The sequence below is a fragment of the Halyomorpha halys genome, unplaced genomic scaffold (assembly GCF_000696795.3).
Source record: "Halyomorpha halys isolate HHAL.00 unplaced genomic scaffold, Hhal_1.1 Scaffold874.1, whole genome shotgun sequence".
Classification (NCBI taxonomy): Eukaryota; Metazoa; Arthropoda; class Insecta; order Hemiptera; family Pentatomidae; genus Halyomorpha; species Halyomorpha halys.
In genome coordinates, this window is record NW_027114036.1 from 194789 (window position 1) to 215583 (window position 20795).

Here is a 20795-nt window from a genome sequence, read left to right on the forward strand (position 1 = left end):
AGGAATTCGAAGGTTTAGTGGAGCCACAAAGCTCAACTCCGTATGTCCAGATGGGCCTTATTATTGTCATGTAGATCAGTCTTTTGTAATGAGTTTTTTTAGTATATTCCTCCATTAGATACAAATCATCAAAATTATTCCCCTACTTATGTGTACTCAGCTATACTGGAAATGTTTGCGAGGAAGAAACGCCTCGCTTAAAGATGTTTGGAAAGGAGCCCTTGTACGGGGACTAAATTGAAACACCTTGGGGTAGTTTGGGGAAGTTTGGGAGTTGCTCTTGCGGCATTGGATGCCCCAGGCCATGAGAAAACACCTAATTATAAGACTTTGAGGATGGTGAACCATGGGAACACGAATGCTCTACCAGTAGCGTACCAGCCAACTTTCAACGTTCTCAAAAAGAAAAAAATATTTTTTTAAAATTGAAAGGCTCTAATTAAATTTTTATTAAAACATAGTAACAATATATATAGATTCATATTAAAAATAAATGGTACGAATATTTGTCTCTAGGAACCGTTTGTTTTTTTTTTTTCAGTGGCGCAAGTCCATTTATTTTGGAATCGAGATATTAAATATAAGGTTTAGGTTGGAAAAAATTAATAGATGAATAATTTTCTCTTTAGGAAGTCTGGTAAGTCAATTTATAAAAATTTGTTGAGGTTAATAAACTATAGTATAAACTATAGTACAACGTTTCGTGACCTCTGTCCCATATTCATGTACTTAAAACCTCATAATTTGAATTTCATATTGGAAATCATTAGAGTGCTACCAATGGGTAGTTTCTCTACACGCCTGTAACACTCCAATTTAACTTAGATCAGATTTACTAAATGTATTATAATGTACAGTTGTAAATAGCAAGAAATAAATATTAAAAAAAATTATATAGGAAATCATATCACATCTTTACACTATTCTCACTTTTCTACTATTACTTATTTGTGCATCTTCACTTCTCCTTAGCACAGCCATTACTCTCTTAAGAGAAGTATGAATGGTAATATGAAATTCAAATTATGAGGTTTAAAGTACATGAATATGGGACAGTGGTCCCGAAACGTTGTACTGATATGATATTTTAATATAATTTACATCCAATTGGAATTTTATTAACCTCAAAAAATTTTTATGTATAGATGAATAATGTTTTGTATTATTATATGAATAAATGATTGACCATATTTTTCAAAATATGACCAGTTACCTGTTTATATAATCAGGTATATATTAATATTGTATATAATCAGGTATATATATATTTCCAATAAAGGAGGTCAGGAAAAAAAAAAATCAAAATATGAAGGAGCTGGTCTGAGGTGCGGTCAAAGAGAACAAAAAAAAGTTCACAGCTATTCGACCACTTTGTAGAGCTTCGTCAGGGTTAAAAAGATACAAAATAACTAAAAATATTTTGACTTTCTAGGATAATAAGATATAAAAAATGTAAACTAAGTTAGGGTTAAAAATTATGTAAATATAAGTGAAAAGAAAATTTTACATAAATGAAAAAAAAAATTAAATTATTAAAGAAAAATACGTAATTAAATTGAATTAAGTAGACTATTCCGATTAATGGAGACCAAATGACAGGTAAAAATAGAAAAATATATATGAGAATAAAAACGTTTAACACACTAAAAGGCGGAAAATTAATTAAGTAAATTGAGAATAAATAAAAAATAATAAAAAGTAAGTAAATAACAAATTAGAACAACTGTTCGACATGAAAGACATCGAAACAGTGAGGAAGCATTGGAAGTATACACAGTGGAGGGGAGAGACAGTTAAAAATTGTTTTTCATATATGCGAAATACAAAAAAAGATATATAAATATATTAATATTAACTACAAGAATTATATAATGTAGGAAACTTTTGTGCTTTCATGGTTAAAAAATTGTTTATCGGTTTATTAGGGAAAAAATATTTATCACAAAATTAAATCCTTTATTTAATAAAATTAACAATGTTTTAGGAACAATTGGCATGCATCACAATCTGAAAATATTTCAGTTATATTGTACATTAATGAGACATGCGTATCGGTAAAAATGTTATTAATATTGTACTTCATAAACTAAATATTAATTTTTTTATTTAATTATTAATTTAAGCTTGTCTCCATTTGAGTCACAAGCGAATCGAGAATACAATACAGTTCTCGTTTATTTTTTTTGTTTTAATAAATAAAATTATTGTCTGAAATATGTTATTTGTTAGTATACTATTTTTCATTTAGATTCAATGGTATTTCTTTTTTTCTTCATTTCACATTCTCGGTTTCACTGTCTTCGTTGGAGGCGGTGGGAACTTGGCAAATCCTGCAGCGTCAAAAACTGGTAGCAGATCTCTAACTCGAGCACCGCTATCGTTTAAGCGACTGGAAAAGATAAAGTTGTAATTAATTTATCAACAAAGAAATAAATCTGCAAATGATAACAAAAAAGCTCATTATTTGAAATAATTGTTTGTTATATCGGTAATGAAGGAAGAAGCTGTCAAAACATAGATCAAGTGGTGCAAAAACTGTTTATAATATTCCAACGTTTCGCCCCACTTTGCAGGACTTCATTAGAGCCAAAATAAGATAAGATCTAAAAAATAAATTGTAAATATGGTAAGATAATATGAAATATAATCTAAACTATAATAGGAATACAAGATAATGTAAAAAAATATTGTGAAAGCTATATAAAAATCAGCGTAAATTAGAACAACATATAATTAACTATAGGTAATAAGCGTAAAACTGATACAAGAAAAGTAAAAATAAAGTGGAAACTAGAAGAAGGAGAGAAATAAAGAAATGAGTTAAGAGTAAATATATCAAGGGAAAAAATGGAAGTCGCAAAAAAAAATAAAAATAAAGAAAATAATAAAAAAGTAAGAATTCCAAACTTTTTTTTTCTAGCAAGTTAACAAAGAATTGAATGTAAGATTGAGTGATGGGGAAATACGTAAAAAATTTCAGTTAGGTATTGTAAGCATGACGAGAAGAAAAGAGGTTATAAATATGAAATTATATTAAGGTATTATAATAACTTGAAATATAAGTATATACGAATAATATACGATCAATACAATAATGTTTTAATAGTTTAATCAGTAAAAAGAAAATTATAAAATATTTGGTGAATCTATCTCACACGTTTTCATATATTTCTTACTACAGGTTTAGATGCATATTCCAACATATATTTTTCCCTCTTTCTTTGTCGGAAATTCGTCTTTCAAATGAGCATTTAAAATATTTCAAGAGTATTTGGTTTTCGAGTTATCTCAAAAAATGACTAAAAATGTACTACTTTCCATGCATACCCAAATATGTCAAAAATATTTAAAAAATTTAAAATAATATTATGTGATAAGAGAGTAATGATAGTGTTAAGTTAATCAGTAATTAAAAGTGACAAATTATTATTATTAGACTTGGGGAAAATATCATGATTTTTTTAAAAATATTTAGATATGATTTGTGAATTTATAGTTAAGATTGTCCTTGAGGGTGGTCATTTGAAACATTTGACGTTTATAGTATTATTGTATAGTGTTATATTTTATCGAGATTCTATTTTTTTAAACAATGAAGCCAGTCTCAAATAAGTTATAAGATTATATATAAAGGGTTAGAAAGTTCAAAGTTCCGTGTTTGCTAATAAAATAATACTCAAGTAAGCAATTTTATATCCTTTAAAATAATTACATAGTTTATATTGGGGGGAGAGAGGGGTAGGAGATGCCTCTTTCTTTGAAAGGGAAAGTGAAGCCAAAAAGTGGGATTTGACCACGCCCTCTATGGTCTGTCGCGCCGAAATAATAATAATAAACATGGTTGATTCCTGATCCTATGCTACCCGCCTGTTTGGCATCTCTTTTTTTAACAGCTTACTCCCTTGATTATAATCGTTCTCCCAAGAATTACAATAATATAACATGACTAATAAGCAAACAAAATTTTATTTTATTCTTATCTTTTTTTTTTTTTTGCTGTTGATCAAGTATTTATTCAATATAATTCGTAAAAGGGAATTAAGCATTGTAAAGTTGTAAATAACTTAGCACGTTTTAGAATTCGAGGAATTTTAATATTGAATAAAATAAAAACAATTAATTAATAAAAGTACACGACAATTTAAAGTTATTAAACTGAAAAAATATATTGATAGTTCGGTTACTACCATTCTTCTTGAAGCTTATGGAGTTGAAGAAAAGAAATATCAGAAGAAGTTGCAATAGGATAAGAAAAAAAATAATAAAAAAGATCTTCATTGTTTTCTTGAGAAAAGAAGAAAAGTGCAAGACCGCCTGCTTTAGTCATGAAAGAGAAAAAGAAAAAAAAAACTTTTTAAATCACCATGAGCCGGCTAGTAAAGTTGTGTAATTGCCAGGAAGGGAGTAGCAAACTGCAACTGTATGAAGATGTGCAGGGTGCATTGCTAATGCACAAACTTCAGCTAAGTTCTTGCAATCCACCCTTGACTTCAACTTCCTCTATGAAACCCTTTTTCAACAAATTTTCTCACTAGTCGGTCTCTTCCAGCAACTTGGTAAATAATAGTAAATTAATACATTTATAAATTTAAATATAACTATTTTATAGCGGTTCACATAATAATATTTCTATTTTTTTTTTTAGATTTGTTAAAAATAAAAAATATTTCGGTCTTGCTTACTTGGTTGAATACTAACGAAAACAATCCTTTTTATTATTATTTTTTTTTTTAGAATTAAATGTTAAAAATATTAAATAGATATAAAAATAATTATAATCATACCTAGGAATGTACTGAACACAATGGTCAGTAAAAAATTCAAAGTTATATCCTCACATAAGACTGGAAAGGAACTGCCCATCGAATGCAACTATTACAGCACTTACTAGACAAATAGTCTTAGCCTTTAATCTATTAAAAATAGCTATAATAAGAACTATCTGCAAAGACGGAGTTGAGCTTAAGGGCTTCACTTAACCATTGAATTCCTCTCGTATCCAATCCTTACAATCGAAAATTCTTCTTAAAATGATCCTTACTTTGTCATATTTAAAATCATCCATAAATACCTTGATGTTCCATTTGTAATCAATCTAGCCCGAACTAGATATCAATCCTTCCTAACCTTGCCCCCTCTTCCATTCCTGAAAATACTCCGAGGCGCCTGAAAAGAAAATGGCCTCAAGACCTTGTACTATGAGTAAATCGGCAAGCTACTAATTATTTAATTTTAGAATTTTTGACCCAAGACTTTCTGCCCCACAGTATCCTTTAATAGTACTCTACTCATTCAGTTAAACAGATCCGTTACTTAGGAATACATCTGGACAAATGACTGACATGGAATTTTCACACTCTCGTCGATTCCGACTATTACAACATTTACTAGACAAACGGTCTAAACTTCCAACACATTAAAAAATACTGACCTAAATGACTATAATAACTATCTGGAAATACGGAGTTGAGATTTGAGGCTCTACTTGACCTTCGAATTACTCTCGTATCCAATTCTTACAATCAAAAATCCTACATAAATTGCTCCTTACTTTGTCACATATAAAATCATCGTTAATATTGCGTGTGTAATCTATCTAGACCCGAACCAGGTAATAAGGAAATGATTGCATTATAAATTTTTTAATCACTCAAACCCGCTAATTTCAAACCTTCCATTCCTATCACTGACAATCTTCCGAGGCGCCTGAAAAAAAGGTGGCCTCGAGACTTGTAAAGCAATGTTATTAGAGTATATTACCAATGTATAGTTTCACATCACGTTTACTAGATGTGTTTTTATGTAAATAAAGTTGTAAATTAGCTAGAAAACAAAAACTTTATTTTAGAGTAATGGCTCCCAACTTAAAAAGTTAGCGGATCTCTAAGCCAAAAATCGCACAATGTGCAGTCTGTCACCAAAAATTAGATAGCTTAAAAGTGCATGTTGAGTTTAAATTAATCTTTATTGTACATTTATATGTTAAAAATTTTTTTCTCTAAAAAATAAATAATTTGAACTTTTTTGGTATTTGACACAAAAAAAATTTGACACAAAACCTCCATAGCAATTTCTTAAACTTCCTTGAATTATTTTGTATAAAATAAATTAAACTTCATGTTATATTTTATTATACTTATAGGAAGAACTGTAGTATTATTTTAATACAATATGATATTTGTATTATTTATAAAGGTCGGACGTCTGGGTAGTCAGACAACCCCAATACTACGAGGCGCCTCCAGCCCTAGACAGTTTTATTGACCTAGGCAGTCCATTTCTATCTAGGCTGGACTCGAATGAAAAACACCAGCGATATTTAATTGATAGCTTGTCAATTCGAGAAAATAAGTCTTATTAAAAACAAATAATAATAATAAAATAGCAAGTATTCATAAAAATGTATGAGAAGACAAATAATTAGGAGATTATTAGTAGAACATGTATTGTTAATTGATGAAAGATAGTCTGATTGAGGAAAAAAAAACAAAAAAAAAAAACACAGATAGCACAAAAAATTGTTTTTTAGTAACCAACGTTTCGCTCCACTTATCGGGGCTTTATCAAGTCTAAATACGAATAAGATATAAACACTGTATAGATAAGACTATAAGTATATTCTTATAAAGTTGTTCGTCGCAAAACTTTCACTTATTAACCTACTTACGTCCCCAGGTGTTTTAGGTTGGTGGACTAGGGTTTAAGTTAACCCTATTTTTGTGGTTTTCGAAAAAAAAAATCTTGAAATCAGCAGATGTGAAAATGATGAACACATTTAATTTTTTTTTTTTTTTTTTTAATAAAAATATTATTGCATATTTTCTGTTATAAAATATACTATAAAAATTCATATTTAAGGATTTATCGAGATGGTGATAACAAATATAAACCTTCATCAAACCCCTTAACGCTCAAGTTTTTGAAAAAAAAAAAAACCCAAAAGAAATGTTTATGTAAAAAAACACAATTTAGAACATTGCCTTGGCAAAAAAATACAAAAATAATCAAAATTTTTATTTTTATTTTGGATTTTGGATATCGGTCATAATACCTAGCTCCCTATTTAAACGTATACTAAAGCTATATAGAGAGGATTAATAAAGAAAATAAATCATTGTTATTTATTTTATTATTATCTCATTGTTATTTTCCATTCTCGATTATATTCGGGTATGAAAAATTATAGCAGTATAAAATAGTTTATTATGGAAGGATTGGTATCTGGTTCTGGCCAAATCGGCAACATAGGGGACATTGAGGTCCTGATGGATGATTTGATTTGAGACAAAGAAAGGAGGAGCATTAAGGATTTTACAAAGGATTTTGGACTGTAAGTATTGGATTCGAGAGGAATTAGATGGTTTAGTGGAGCCCCATAGCTCAACTCCGTATGTCCAAATAGGCCTTATAATAGTCATGTAGATCAGTCTTTTGTAATGGATTGGAAGTTTGGACCGTTTGTAAATGTAAATGTTGTAATAGTCGGAATCGACGAGCAGTTTCCTGTCTTTTCAGTCTTGTATGAGGATTCCATGTCAGTCGTTTGTCCAGATTTAGTCCTAAGTAACGGATCTGTTCAACAGGAATAAGGAGTATTATTAAAAGATACTGTAGGGCAAGACGAAGGTTTACGACGAAGGGTAAATGTGATTTGGTGTGATTTATTGGAATTTATTTTAATCCTCCAGTTTTGGCACCATTATTCGAGGGAGGTGATGTGGGATTGGAGGGATTGGGATACAATGGAAGAATCATTATTGACTGACAATAGGCATGTGTCATCGGCATACGTGGTGAGAATAGTGTTAGGATGGGTTGGGATGTCAGCTGTAAAAACTGTATAAAGGATAGGACCAAGGATACTACCCTGAGGATAGTGGAGTGGAATGTTCGGAATCGAAACTGGTGATCTGGGATTATGTGGTTGGAATCTAGGATGGGGTACAGGCGTTTTAAGATAAGTTTCTCAAGGATTTTTCCCATGATAGGTAACAGAGAAATAGGACGGTAAGAGGTTGGGTGTTCTGGCGGCTTTCGAGGTTTGGGAATCATTTTGATTATGCATAATTTCCATGGGTCTTTTTTTTTTTTTAAATTTGCGGGGGTCTTATGCGATTTGAATGAGGATAAGACCTAGCTGATATTAGAGACCTTCAATGGTTTAATAAAAATATTAAAGCCGTTTTGGAGAAAATCGACGATATAAAGTTAGACTTTCATTCTATCGATTTTTTTTTTTTTTAGCTAAAAAAATATATTTGTAAACTTTCAAGCCCTGCCTCCTATAAGTAATTTTAGTTTTGTACGGCTTTTCATTTTTGAGCTAAGCACTCACATACAGACCACTAAGTGAGGCTTCTTATTGGAACTTAAGGTTTTAGAGATTCGATACTTAGGACTCCATCTTGACAAGAGACTTACTTGGAATCCACACACAAGACAGAAACGACAAGAAACTGCACGTAGATTCCGATTGCTACAACACTTACTTGACAAACGCTCTAAACTTCCCATTCATTACAAAAAATTAGTATACACTACAATAATCAGACCAATTTGAACATATGGAATTGAGCTCTGGGGCTCCACCAAACCATCAAATTATTCCCGCATCCAATCGTTACAATCCAAAATCCTACGTAAAATCCTTGATGCTCATTATTACGTCACAAATAAACTCATTCACAAAGACCTTAACATTCCATTCGTTGCAGAATTGGCCCAAAACAGATATGCGTCTCTTCATTCCAAACTCCTTAACCATCCTAACCCATTTATTCTTAATTTTTCATCCTTAACAATCCCTGATAATCCTCCGAGGCGTCTGAAAAGAAGATGGTCAAGGGACCTTCTAATTTAAATTAATGTTTGAAGTACCACCAATGGGTGGTTCCTTACCAAGATTTTCAAGTGTATATGAAACATACAACATATTTACTTATTGTATTATTTTGTACAGTTGTAAATTAAATTAAATAAATAAATAAAAATAAAAAAAGTGTAGGTTTTAGACTATCAAGTTCCTCGCTGTAATTTTTTCTTGAATTTATACTTTCATTAACTCCACATCCGTAAGTAGGAAGACGCAATCGAAAATGGATCATTCAACATTAACTAAACCAATCCGAATGTTAGCCCCTTTAGAGTATATTATCCTTTATTACACTTTATTAAATAACCATAAAAAGGGTCGATAGTAATAAAATATTCAGAGGCCTGTATATTAGGAGATTAGATAATGGCGGTGTGTTGATGGTGGGCAACTGACAGCGTTTAATTATGTTAAAAGCTTCTCGACTCAGTGACGGGAGGAGACACGCCACTAACCACCAACCACGCCCAACTTTTTGCACCCTCATAAATTATTGTAAGTTACCGCCTCATATTAAATTATTCCTAATATCCTGTCGGCTATTGCGTCGAGTTATGAGAGCCGTGTTCCCTGGTTTGAAATATATTGCCCGATCACATTTTCCTTAATTTGAATAGTTTAGTAGGTACCAAAAATCAACAGTTTGGTAAAATTGATTGATAACTAGGGTTTGCTAAACTAGGATAACTTTGCAGTGCAACCCGATGCATAATACATGCATTTGAATTTTTTTTTATTGGATTCTACCACATTTTTTTTTATTACCACCTTCCTGGTCATATTTTCCCAAGGGTGGTTGGGAAGGGGGTTGTCTACAAGTAACCAAACTATTTAAACCATGGTGGAAAAGCTAAATATTTATTCCGTGGGACCACCACAACATAAAAATCAACGTTTCAGGCCGAATTCGAGCCAGCGCCACTGCAGTTCGGTTTGAAAAGGTTGGTAAAATGGGAACTTTCTGGTAATTTCGGATATACGGGAAGAGGGGGGGGGGGGGTTATCTACAGGGTACCACCCTATTCTAACCGTTGTGGAGTTTAAGTTTTCATTTCGTGGGACCACCACAGAAGTAAAAGACGACCCCCAGGGAGGATTCGGTCCGGCATCGCTCCCCAGGTTGCAAAGACCTGCACCTCAACTCCCTGTGCTACAGAACTCCTCAACTCCCCGTTTCTATCTCACTTGACACAGAAGCACATTCTTGTCCATCTAAACTAACTAATATTTTTTTCTCATTAAGTTATTACCCTTTATGGATAGTTCCCATACAAATATCCTTTGTATCACTGGACATAGTGATAAATTATTGACAATATTAAAAAACATCTGCTGTGCGTATAATAGTTATTATTCAGGATAACAATAACTTTTCGTTTTTTAGCTATGCACACACACTCATGAAGACAGACAAACACTCAGTTCGGATTATATAATGTTCCAGATTAGCGAGAGTCTTCTGTAATGTTATTTAATTCGTTTTAATTTAACTATCTTACTATAATTTACCATTTTGGATTTATAGACGAAAAATAAAAAAGGAACTTAAATATGTCAAACTGATCACATGATTTGTAACATTTTAAGAGTCGTCGGAAATGCCTAAGTGGTAAGTTTTGATTTTGTTTAGAATCAGACAAATTCCAGAGAAAAATGCTTTATTTAGCCATGTTGCCCAAATACATTGGGTTGCTAAAATAAAAAGCATACCAATCAATCCATGATCGGACATGTATACAATACATATATTTACATGATGTAACAATAATTTTTTTTTACGTTTTTCTTTTCTAATCAATACTCCTATACCATCTAAACAGAAATATTTTTTTTTTCTATTTAACAATTTTATTCCATTTAATTGACAATTTCACTCTCCCACACTTCCCCTCTCCGGTGATGAATTAAATGAATTTATCATTAGATAGAAATATAAAATCAAATCAAGGACACAATAGTCTCTGCGGTAGATCAGTTTTAAAAAATAAATAAATTTAAAAAAAAACTAAAACATAGATTAAAAAAACAAAAAGTTCGTTAAAATAAATAATTAAATGAATAAATAAGTTAAAAGAATCGTAGACTGGACTTTCTTTACTGAGATCGTCTTAGAGCCTTTTTTAAAACTATTAGAGTTGTTAAAAATTAACTACAGTCTACAGTATTTTGGAAAATTTGAATTTTTTTGGATATTAAATGAAATGAAGAATAGTTTATTATTCTGCGACTAGGTCCCATTAGAACAATTTAGAACAATTACAAAGGTAATTTTAATTCTATAATAACATATATTGGCCAAAAAACAGTGTGGCCTCACTTAATTATAACTTATATACAGAGAAAAATAAAAAATAAATTAAAGAAACTAACTGACTGAATAAGAAACAAAATAAATAATAATGGATTAGATTGGTGAAGAAAAATGTAGTTAAATAGAAGGGTTTTAAACGAGGGAAGGGTTGGTACATGACGTATGTTAGAGGGAATGGAGTTCCAGAGATATGCTGGTAGGGTAAAAAATTATTTCTCAAACGCAGCAGTTCGGTGAGGTGGAGGGTAGCTGTCAGATAAACGGGATCTGGTAGTACGTGATTGGTCTGAGAATTTGAATTGCAGGTTTTTTAGGATATAGGAGGTGCGTTGAGTACTTATTATTTAAAATAGAAAGGAAGCTAGGAAATACTATCATCGGAAGGATGGATAGAGACATTTCAGCTCGGCGTGATAAATAGAAACAGCTGGGTTACTACTTCATTTTTTATTTATTTTATTTTTTTAATTTTTCCATTGATTCGCTTGAAATTACAATTTTTTAAATTGTAAACGTCACTGAATTTGTACTGATAAAAATTCTATTGTTTTAAAGCACTAATTTAGAAAAAAAAATCTATCCATTTTTGCCTACGTTCACAGAGGATAACATGGATTTATAATAAAAATGTTTTTCGAGATACTGAATATATAAAAGTGTGATGCTATGAAGTGTAAGATCTCAAGTAAAAATAAGAAGAATCGATGAAGTCCCGCTAAGCCACTTTATGTCACACACCGCGAGATAACTGGAGGGGGGACTTGATAGGACTTATCTCCAACTTGATAAGTTTCTTACGCCACGATCCTCTCTGGAGATGATCCTTTCAATTTTGGAATATATCTATGGCACTAAGTCAATAATGTATTTGGTCCAATAATTTTAGATAATAAAATAGATTTGTTATTAGATTTTTTTTTACTTCCTCACAAATATTTCATTTTATTGGTCTGATTTTTTTTTTAAACAATTTATACTACTCATAGACTGTACTAATAAAACATTATTGGAGTCGATAAAAGTTTTATGACTTCCAACTAATTCATATTTTTTTATTTTTTTTATTATTAGGCATTGACGGTCCTCTGCAAATAAAAGTTAATAAATGAAGAAAATTTACAGTAAAGATCGTTAATAAAGTATACTATAAAAACTCAAAATTTATTTATATTCAGTTTATAATTTATTCGTTCAAGCTTCCAATCAATTACATAATACTGATTCGTATTACTATGATAAGGGCTATTTGGACTTATGGAGTTGAGCTTTGGGGTTCCTTTAAAACTATCGAATTCCTCTCTTATCCAATCTGAAATTATAAATTCTCCTTACTTCTGCAAAAATAAAATCATCCATTAAGACCTTAAAGATCCACATGTAGCAGATCGAGCGTGGACCAATTATCAATTCTTCCATAATCAACTCTTGAACCACTTAATTCCACTTGTTTCTGACCTTGCTTCCTCTTCGATAATCCTCTCAGGCGTATGAAAAGAAGCTGTTCTCGAGACCTTCTAATGTAGAAATGCTATTGGAACGTTACCAGTAGATAGTTTCTTCACAATTCTATGTCATTGTACGATTCACAGCACATTCACTTCTTGTATTTTTATTAACATTAATTAAAATGCAGTCTTATAATTTTACTAATTTGTTCGAGACTGGTAGTTTTAATAATAATAGCAAAAATTTTCCAAATAGTCTAAATTTTCTGTATAAAAAAAAAACCGACATGGTCATCATCAAGAACAATCTTTATTTTTTTATAATCTTAATTTTTTCTTGAGACTGGTAATTCTTTAATAAATAACTCAAATACTATCCAATTATAGTCTCAAAACTTTATTTCTTTTATTCGTCCAACGTTTCGGCCAATCCGGCCCATCTTCAGGAACATCTACTACAAAAAGTTTCTATTATATGTATGATCCTACAAACAATTTAAATACTTAACATTATTATTATACATAATTTACCTTACCTCAATACTACTTTGCAAACATATAATTTAAAACAACTCTAAAACTTCATTCAGGCTATTCTGCCCAGGTCAAAACATTTATATCTATGAAAACATTAAAAACATTAGGTAAAATTATTTTTTGTTAATAATTATTAAATCTTTATTTTAATATCACAGACTCGCATTAATTTTTTATAATTTATAAATTCCATTCTTCACCATTTTTTTATTTGACGATCATTAACTTATAACAACAATATTATATATAATATAAAATATATAATATTGCTGTGATAAGTGAATCATAGTAAAGTGTAGTATTAACAGAAAGAAAGATTACTACGCAAAGAATAGAATTTATTATTAAATGTTATATTGACAAATATAGGTTTATTTTGACTGTCTTAAATTGACTTGGTCATAATACCTGCTAAGTTTTATAAATCAATGTAAGGCTGTGATACTAAAATTAAGATTGTCCTTGAGAATGGCCGAAACGTTTGGACTTGTAATCTGATTAATAAAAAAAGTTGATACAATTTGGATAATTTTGGTTGTTATTCATAAATAATTTTTTTATAATTTCTATTCGTTTACTGGACGTCCGAATTTTACTGAGGCATCTAAAAATGTCCGGGGCCCCATTTGCTTGGTACAAATTTGTACTATTATTAGATGATTTCTTCTGGCTCGATTATTTAGTAGAATCCTTCCCTTAGTTGCAAATATATGGATTCCAATTTCTAGTCCCGAAGGTATATATAGTAATACAAATAACATAATAAAATTAAATACAAAAAATAACCAAAACCAATATACCTAGATAGATAGTGGGGCGACTTCTTGTTGATGACCTTTAGAAGGGCGTTGTTCGGACCAGGTTCTGTCGGGAAGTAAGTTGCCCCGTAGAAGTCGAGACCGTTCTGGAGCAGGTTATGGCATTCGTCGAGGGAGGCCAGGGTGATCCTCACCAAAGGGGGAGAGTAACCGCCGCTCTCCGACTTACCAGGAGTCGAAGAAACTCCACCTGCGAACAAAATGGTACAATGCATATTAAAAACATGAAAAACCAAACATGTATTCTCAAATGAAACGTAAGATTTTACTCCATATCAGTTTTGGATATATTCCAGTATAAATTAGTTGAAATAAGAATGTGAATGAGATGAAAACTGTAATAGGCTATGTTTTTGTATAATACAATTTTTACTAGAGCAGGAAGGGCTAGAGACCCAGCATGTGTTTGAATTGCAATCAGTGGATTAATGAAATATTAAATAACAAAAAAAGGTTTTAAAATTGAAAGGTAAAAAAAGTTGAGATAAAATAAAATTAAACTAAGATTAAATTAAATTTATATAACTATAATATACATTGCCAACTCTAACACTTCGATCATAGTACCAATTCGGAAAATGTAAATTCGTTTGAGCTCAAGACCAAACTATAAGCGGTTGCAGGTACAATTACTATAATTGAAAATTGTTGTAAAATATTCAGTTACACTACTTCGAAATTAACTAACTAATGTGTAAACATGATCGAGGGCATAACTGTGGGAATGTGATGCAACGCATGTCGTGAGATTGCGCCATTCCACTTCGTAATCATCCGTGATTGATGACACCAACAATGCTTTGAGGAATCATAAAGTATATAAATAATAAAATGTTTAAATAAAATAAAATCTGTCCAAATTAAGTCTTAAACGAATGATTTTAAACGTCCAACGTTTCGGCCGTCACTTCCAATAATTAATTTTTTTTGGCTTTTCTGCTCAGATCGTTAAAATTAAATTAATTATTATATAAATAATTGCCTGGCCGTTTCAAATTCAATTTTTATTTCAAATTCGGAGTGCGTAAGAAGAAAATAAAAAAAGAGTTGAAAATTATTTATTTGCTGACGTTTCGTTCTACTTTGTAGAGCTTCATAAGGGCTAAAAAGATACAAAAACAAATAAAAATATTTTGAAATAGTAAAATAATAAGATACATAAATGTTAAGTAAGGTAGGGTTAAAATATGTAAATATAAGTGAAAATAAAATTATAAAAAAAAATAAAAAGATACAAATAGTTGTAATATAAATTAGACTTATAGTTGTCTAATTGAAATATAAAAAAAAAAAAATACATAAACTATTTTTTTTTGTTAATTTTTATCCTAATAATTTACGTATTTTTTTATATTCTTATCATTGTCTATTTTATATCAAATCTATTTATATTTCTTGTTTTTTCATTTGTTTATAATTATGTTCTCACTTATGTATAGATATTTTAACCCTACCTTAATTTACTTTTTTGTATCTTATGATCCTACATTGTCAAAATATTTTTAATTATTTTAGTTTATTTTTAGCTCTGATGAAACTCTACAAAATGGAGCGAAATGTTAGCAAATAAATTGTTTTTAATTATTTATTTTCAAATTTCAGCCTGATGGTCTTTTTTATACATTAATCTTATTTTTCCACTTCTCCATTCAAATTTAAAACTTTTAATTACAGATTAACATAACACTATCATCATTCGCGTATGTAGAATATATACATGTATATATTTTACACATCTGCAACGTTTTGCCATTTCATTTTCAAACATTTTCTCTTCACTTGTATTTTCATACATATAACTCCTGGATATATTCAATACAATTTATTTAATGTTTCTTTTTCCCATCTATTTTTTACTTTACTCATTTTTTTTCTCGAATCTTTTATATATACAGTATATAAATTATAATTAAACAAAAAATTTATTTTTGATAAACCTTTATTATTTTGAATATAAAATAACTTGTGAGATTGGTTCATTCATATTTGGGTAAAAGTATGTTTTTTTTTTGTTTATGTATAACAAATTAAATAATTAACAACTTATGTATAACTAAATTAAATAAGTGCACTCTGTTGAACCTATTATTTAACTATTTTTGTTTGCAAAATGTATATGCAGTTTCTTATTTGTTTAATTTATTTAGGAGTTTAGAATGCCCATATTCAAATTTATTGTGTCTGTTTTATAATTTATTGCATAAATTTATTTTTCTTCATTATTTCACTTTTTTTTTTTATGCTTAATTATTAAAGACATCGGCAACAATTTCCAACTAGGTCACACCGCCCGTTTAGGTTTCAGTGCCACGAAGGGGTTAAGATTCTGCCCAGCTAAAGGGGTGGGTTTATGAGCAAGTTTATTATCGAAGGCCCTGTATCTAGGTCGTCAACCACACCATGATCGTAGGAGGGGGATTTGATTTTTTAGTCGAGAAATGTAATGAAGTAGTGAACATAGGGACGGTTAAAATTATTATAAGACAAAAAAAAAACCTAAATATTCATAATAATAAAGAACATATTCAGGGTTGCGGTTAAAAGTGAAACAAATATTTATTTTACTACGTTTCGCACAACTTTTTAGAGCTCCATCAAGGCTAAAAAAATACAAAAACAACTAAGAAAATTTTGACATTGTAAGATAATGAGATAAAAAAAAGGTAAATTAAGAAAATTATATACAAATAAAAGAAAATAAGAAATGAAATAGTATTAATATAAAATAAACAATGATAAGAATATTAAAAAAACGTACACTATAAGGTTAAAATGTACAGGAGACGCAATAACGCCAAAAATCAGGAAAGTGGATTTGAGAAAACAAAATTTAACACACTAAAAGACGGAAATTAAGGAAGTAAGTTGAGATTGAATAATGTAAATTAAATTTGTTCTTTTCACATTTATTATTATTATTAATTTTATTTTTATTTATCCTTTCTCGATCATTATCTAATGTCAACTTACTTATTTCGTCTTTTAGTTTGTTAAATTTTGTTTTCTCAGATCTATTTTTCTATTTTTGCGTGTTATTAATATTATTTTATTTCTTTCATTTGTATACTTGTTTGTCTAATTTACTTTTTTCTATATTATTATCATACAATGTCAAAATATTCTTAGTGTTTTTTTTTTTTTATCTTTTAAGCCCTTATGAAGCTCTACAAGGTGGGACGAAACGTAGGAAAATAAATAGATGTTAACAATTATTGTTTCTCTTTTGATCGCAACCCTGACCATCTACTTTATTTGAAATTTTACAGTCAATGATTTATATATAAAATATTTCAAATGTTCTAGGCTTCAGATATCCACACTATTAAACACTCCTCTGGTTTAACATAAAAACAAATTTGAAACAAATATAATATTTTTATATTAATTAAAGACTTTTATTTGTTGTTATTGAGTTCTAGGTTGTTCAGATTGAAGTTAAATTATATAGTTTATATAGTTAGATTACAGATTTATAGTTAGATTATAAAGTTATTTGTACAGTGAACTAGTAGGGTCAGCATAAAAAGAATGAATATATATATTTTTATTTATGTTTGGTAAACCTACTGACTGCTCTACAGTTTCATTTAATGATGTTACTCTTACCCCTGTCGAACAGATACGCTACACTACATTTGGACAAACAATTATCCTGGAATTCTCACACAAGACTGAAAAGACAGGAAACTGCACGTCGATTTCGACTATTACAGCACTTACTAGACAAACGGTCTAAACTTCCAACACATTACAAAAGACTGATCTACATGACTGTAATAAGGCCAATCTGGACATATGGAGTTGAGCTTTGGGGCTCCACTAAACCTTCGAATTCCTCTCGTGTTCAATCGTTACAATCCAAAATCCCTCGTAAAATCCTCAGTGCTCCTTACTTTGTCACTAATAAAATCATACATAAAAGACCTTAATGTTCCCTATGTAACCGATCTAGCCCGAACCAGATATCACTCCTTCCATTATAAACTCCCTAACCACTCAAACCCCATAGTTTATAACCTTGCATCCTCTTCCATTTCTGACATTCCTCTGAGGCGCCTGAAAAGAATATGGCCACGAGACCAGCTAATGTAAAATGTCATTAGAGTGCTACCAATGGGTAGTTTCTCTACATGCCTGTAACACTCCAATTTAACTTAGATCAGATTTAGTAAATGTATTATAATGTACAGTTGTAAATAGCAATAAATAATTATTTAAAAAAAAATATTTATGTTGGAATCATGTGCATGTATGCAATAGAGCAAAGCTTTATTTATTTATTTTAAGGAATCAGGCATTAAACTTTTCTTCACTGAGTTGTTTTTGTACTAATAAATTACTAAATTTGACACGAAGTTAGGAATAATTAATACCTAAAGTAGATTGTCAACTACTTGCATTGAATTTCGTGAGGATATACATTTTATTATTTTTTTATTTTTTGTAGTCCAAACACAGATTTCCAACAACTGTAAAGGACGTTACAGAGGAAATGAATAACGGAGCGAGAAGAGGAGTGAATACTCAACCCCCTCTCCAGCTCTTCCCCGTCCGAGTTAAAAATTTAACGGAGCGTTGAGACCGTTATCATCATTTGATAAGGAGACACCATCCCGTTTAATGAAGCAATCTTGGAGGAACAGGGCTCAAGCATTAGGGACCGATATCTTTTCTTTATCCCTACTTTAATTTCTTACTGACATTTGTCAACCCTTCGCAGAGTTCTCATCCCTTATTCAGGCAAACGGGCTTCGTCAGTCCACAAATGGAATCTTCTTGGATATTGAATAAAAAGAAATTTTCACGAGTAGTTACTGTGACAAAACTCGAACATTTTTTCAGAATATAAGTAATTCATTTTAATGACACTCATAAAAAATGCAACACGTTTGTAAAGAGATTTATATCTTTAAGCTGTTAAAATGAGTAGTGCTATATATTTTGTAGTCCTATATGAGCCTTTTTTATTATCTATTAACTATGTATTATTATATTATTTTATTAACTATTATCCCTTCCACTGCTCTATATGGTCTCTTACACAAATAAATGAACTGTACCTTAAGGTTTTCAAAAATAAAGTATTACGTAAAATATTCCGTTTGAAAAAAAGGTGGATTGACGTGAGAATTCAGAAGGCTACACAACACTTAAGGAAACTACACCCGGTAAATATAAATCAAGTTATAGCATTGCGGCTTATAAGATTGGCGTGTAAGGTCGTAGGGCTTAGTAACGAGCGAATCCCTAGAATGATATTAAGCACTGAACCAACGGGTAAAAGTCCGAGAGGTAGACCAAAACGTATGTGAGAAGATTGCGTCAAAACTGATTTAATAGAATTGGGTTTGGAGTGGCATCACTGGAAGGATGTATGTAGGGAGCGATTGGTGGTATCGGCAATGAACCTTCGGGTTTGTTAGGCCTTCATATTATTATTTATTTGTTTAATACCAGATAGGCCTGGTGGTTGATATAATTGTTACATTTTATTTATTTTTTAATTGATTATGAGGGGGGTATAGTCTCGTACAATTTATTATTATTAAATGAGCCTTTTTTAAAAAATTATTTTAAGGCATTAACCACTTATTGTCATTATTGTTTTAATTTTCGATTTGTCAAAGGATTGTCCTCTAATTCTAGACTTATAAGCTGTACCCTCGACCAAACACTGAACGGGGGCAAGGGTCCGGATTCATGGTAGTGGCCATATATATATAACTATTGCAACATGGTTACCTGTGGTAAAATTTGATATTAAAGTTAGGAAAAATTGGAGGGTAAAAATAAATCCCAACAAATCACATTTACTCTTCGTCGTAAACCTGCCGACTGCCCTACAGTATACTTTAATAATGTGTCTCTTACTCCTGTAGAACAGATTCGTTATCTTGGACTTCATCCTGACCAACGACAAACCTGGAATCCTCACACAAGACTGAAAAGACAGGAAACTGCACGCATTCCGACATTACAGAACTTACTAGACAAACGGTCTAAACTTCCAACTCATTACAAAAGACTGATCTACATGACAATAATAAGGCCCATCTGGACATACGGAGTTGAGCTTTAGGGCTCCACTAAACCTTCGAATTCCTCTCGTATCCAATCTTTACAATCCAAAATCCTTCGTAAAATCCTCAATACTCCTTATTTTGTTACTAATAAAACCATCCATAAAGACCTAAATGTTCCTTATGTAACCGATCTAGCCCGAACCCGATATTATTCCTTCCATAATAAACTCCCTAACCACCCAAACCCACTCGTTTCTAACCTTGCTTCCTCTTCCATTCCTGGCAATCCTCTGAGGCGCCTGAAAAGAAGATGGCCTCGTGACCTTATATTGTAAACTGTTTTTAGAGTTCTACTACTGGGTAGTTTCTCTACATCCTGTATCATATCATTATGTCATTATGATCAAATTTACTGGTTGTATTTTTTTATACAGTTGTAAATATCAGTTAATAAATTAAAAAAAAGTTAGGAATGATTGAAAAAATCAAAACGTTTATCAACAGTCTGCTTGTTGTCCTGCAAAATGGAATGGAGGTCTATTGGTAAATCATATAATGATTTGAGGTTGTCGTATGCTCGAAATTCAGTAAAAATGTTTTTAAAGGTAACTAGTGTTATACATGTCTGGCATTCAGGTGAAAAATATTTAAAATATTATCTATGTCATGAGGCCTATAAAATTAAATATTAAAATTTTAATATTTATTTATTGCTATTCACAACTGTACATTATAATACATTTAGTAAATCTGATCTAAGTTAAATTGGAGTGTTACAGGCGTGTAGAG

General features: G+C 30.6%; 1 protein-coding gene across 1 annotated transcript in view; it reads right to left on the reverse strand.

Annotated features, from left to right (window-relative positions):
* Positions 1-1948: 1948 nt before the first annotated feature.
* LOC106686775 (uncharacterized) overlaps positions 1949-20795 on the reverse strand; it is a 63055-nt gene continuing 44208 nt past the window's right edge. Inside the window, exons 4-5 of the mRNA XM_014430280.3 lie at positions 13966-14173; positions 1949-2389 (exon numbers count right to left, since the gene is read on the reverse strand). Coding sequence (XP_014285766.1) covers positions 2278-2389; positions 13966-14173 — 320 coding nt within the window. The 3' untranslated portion in view covers positions 1949-2277. The remainder of the gene's footprint in view (positions 2390-13965; positions 14174-20795) is intronic.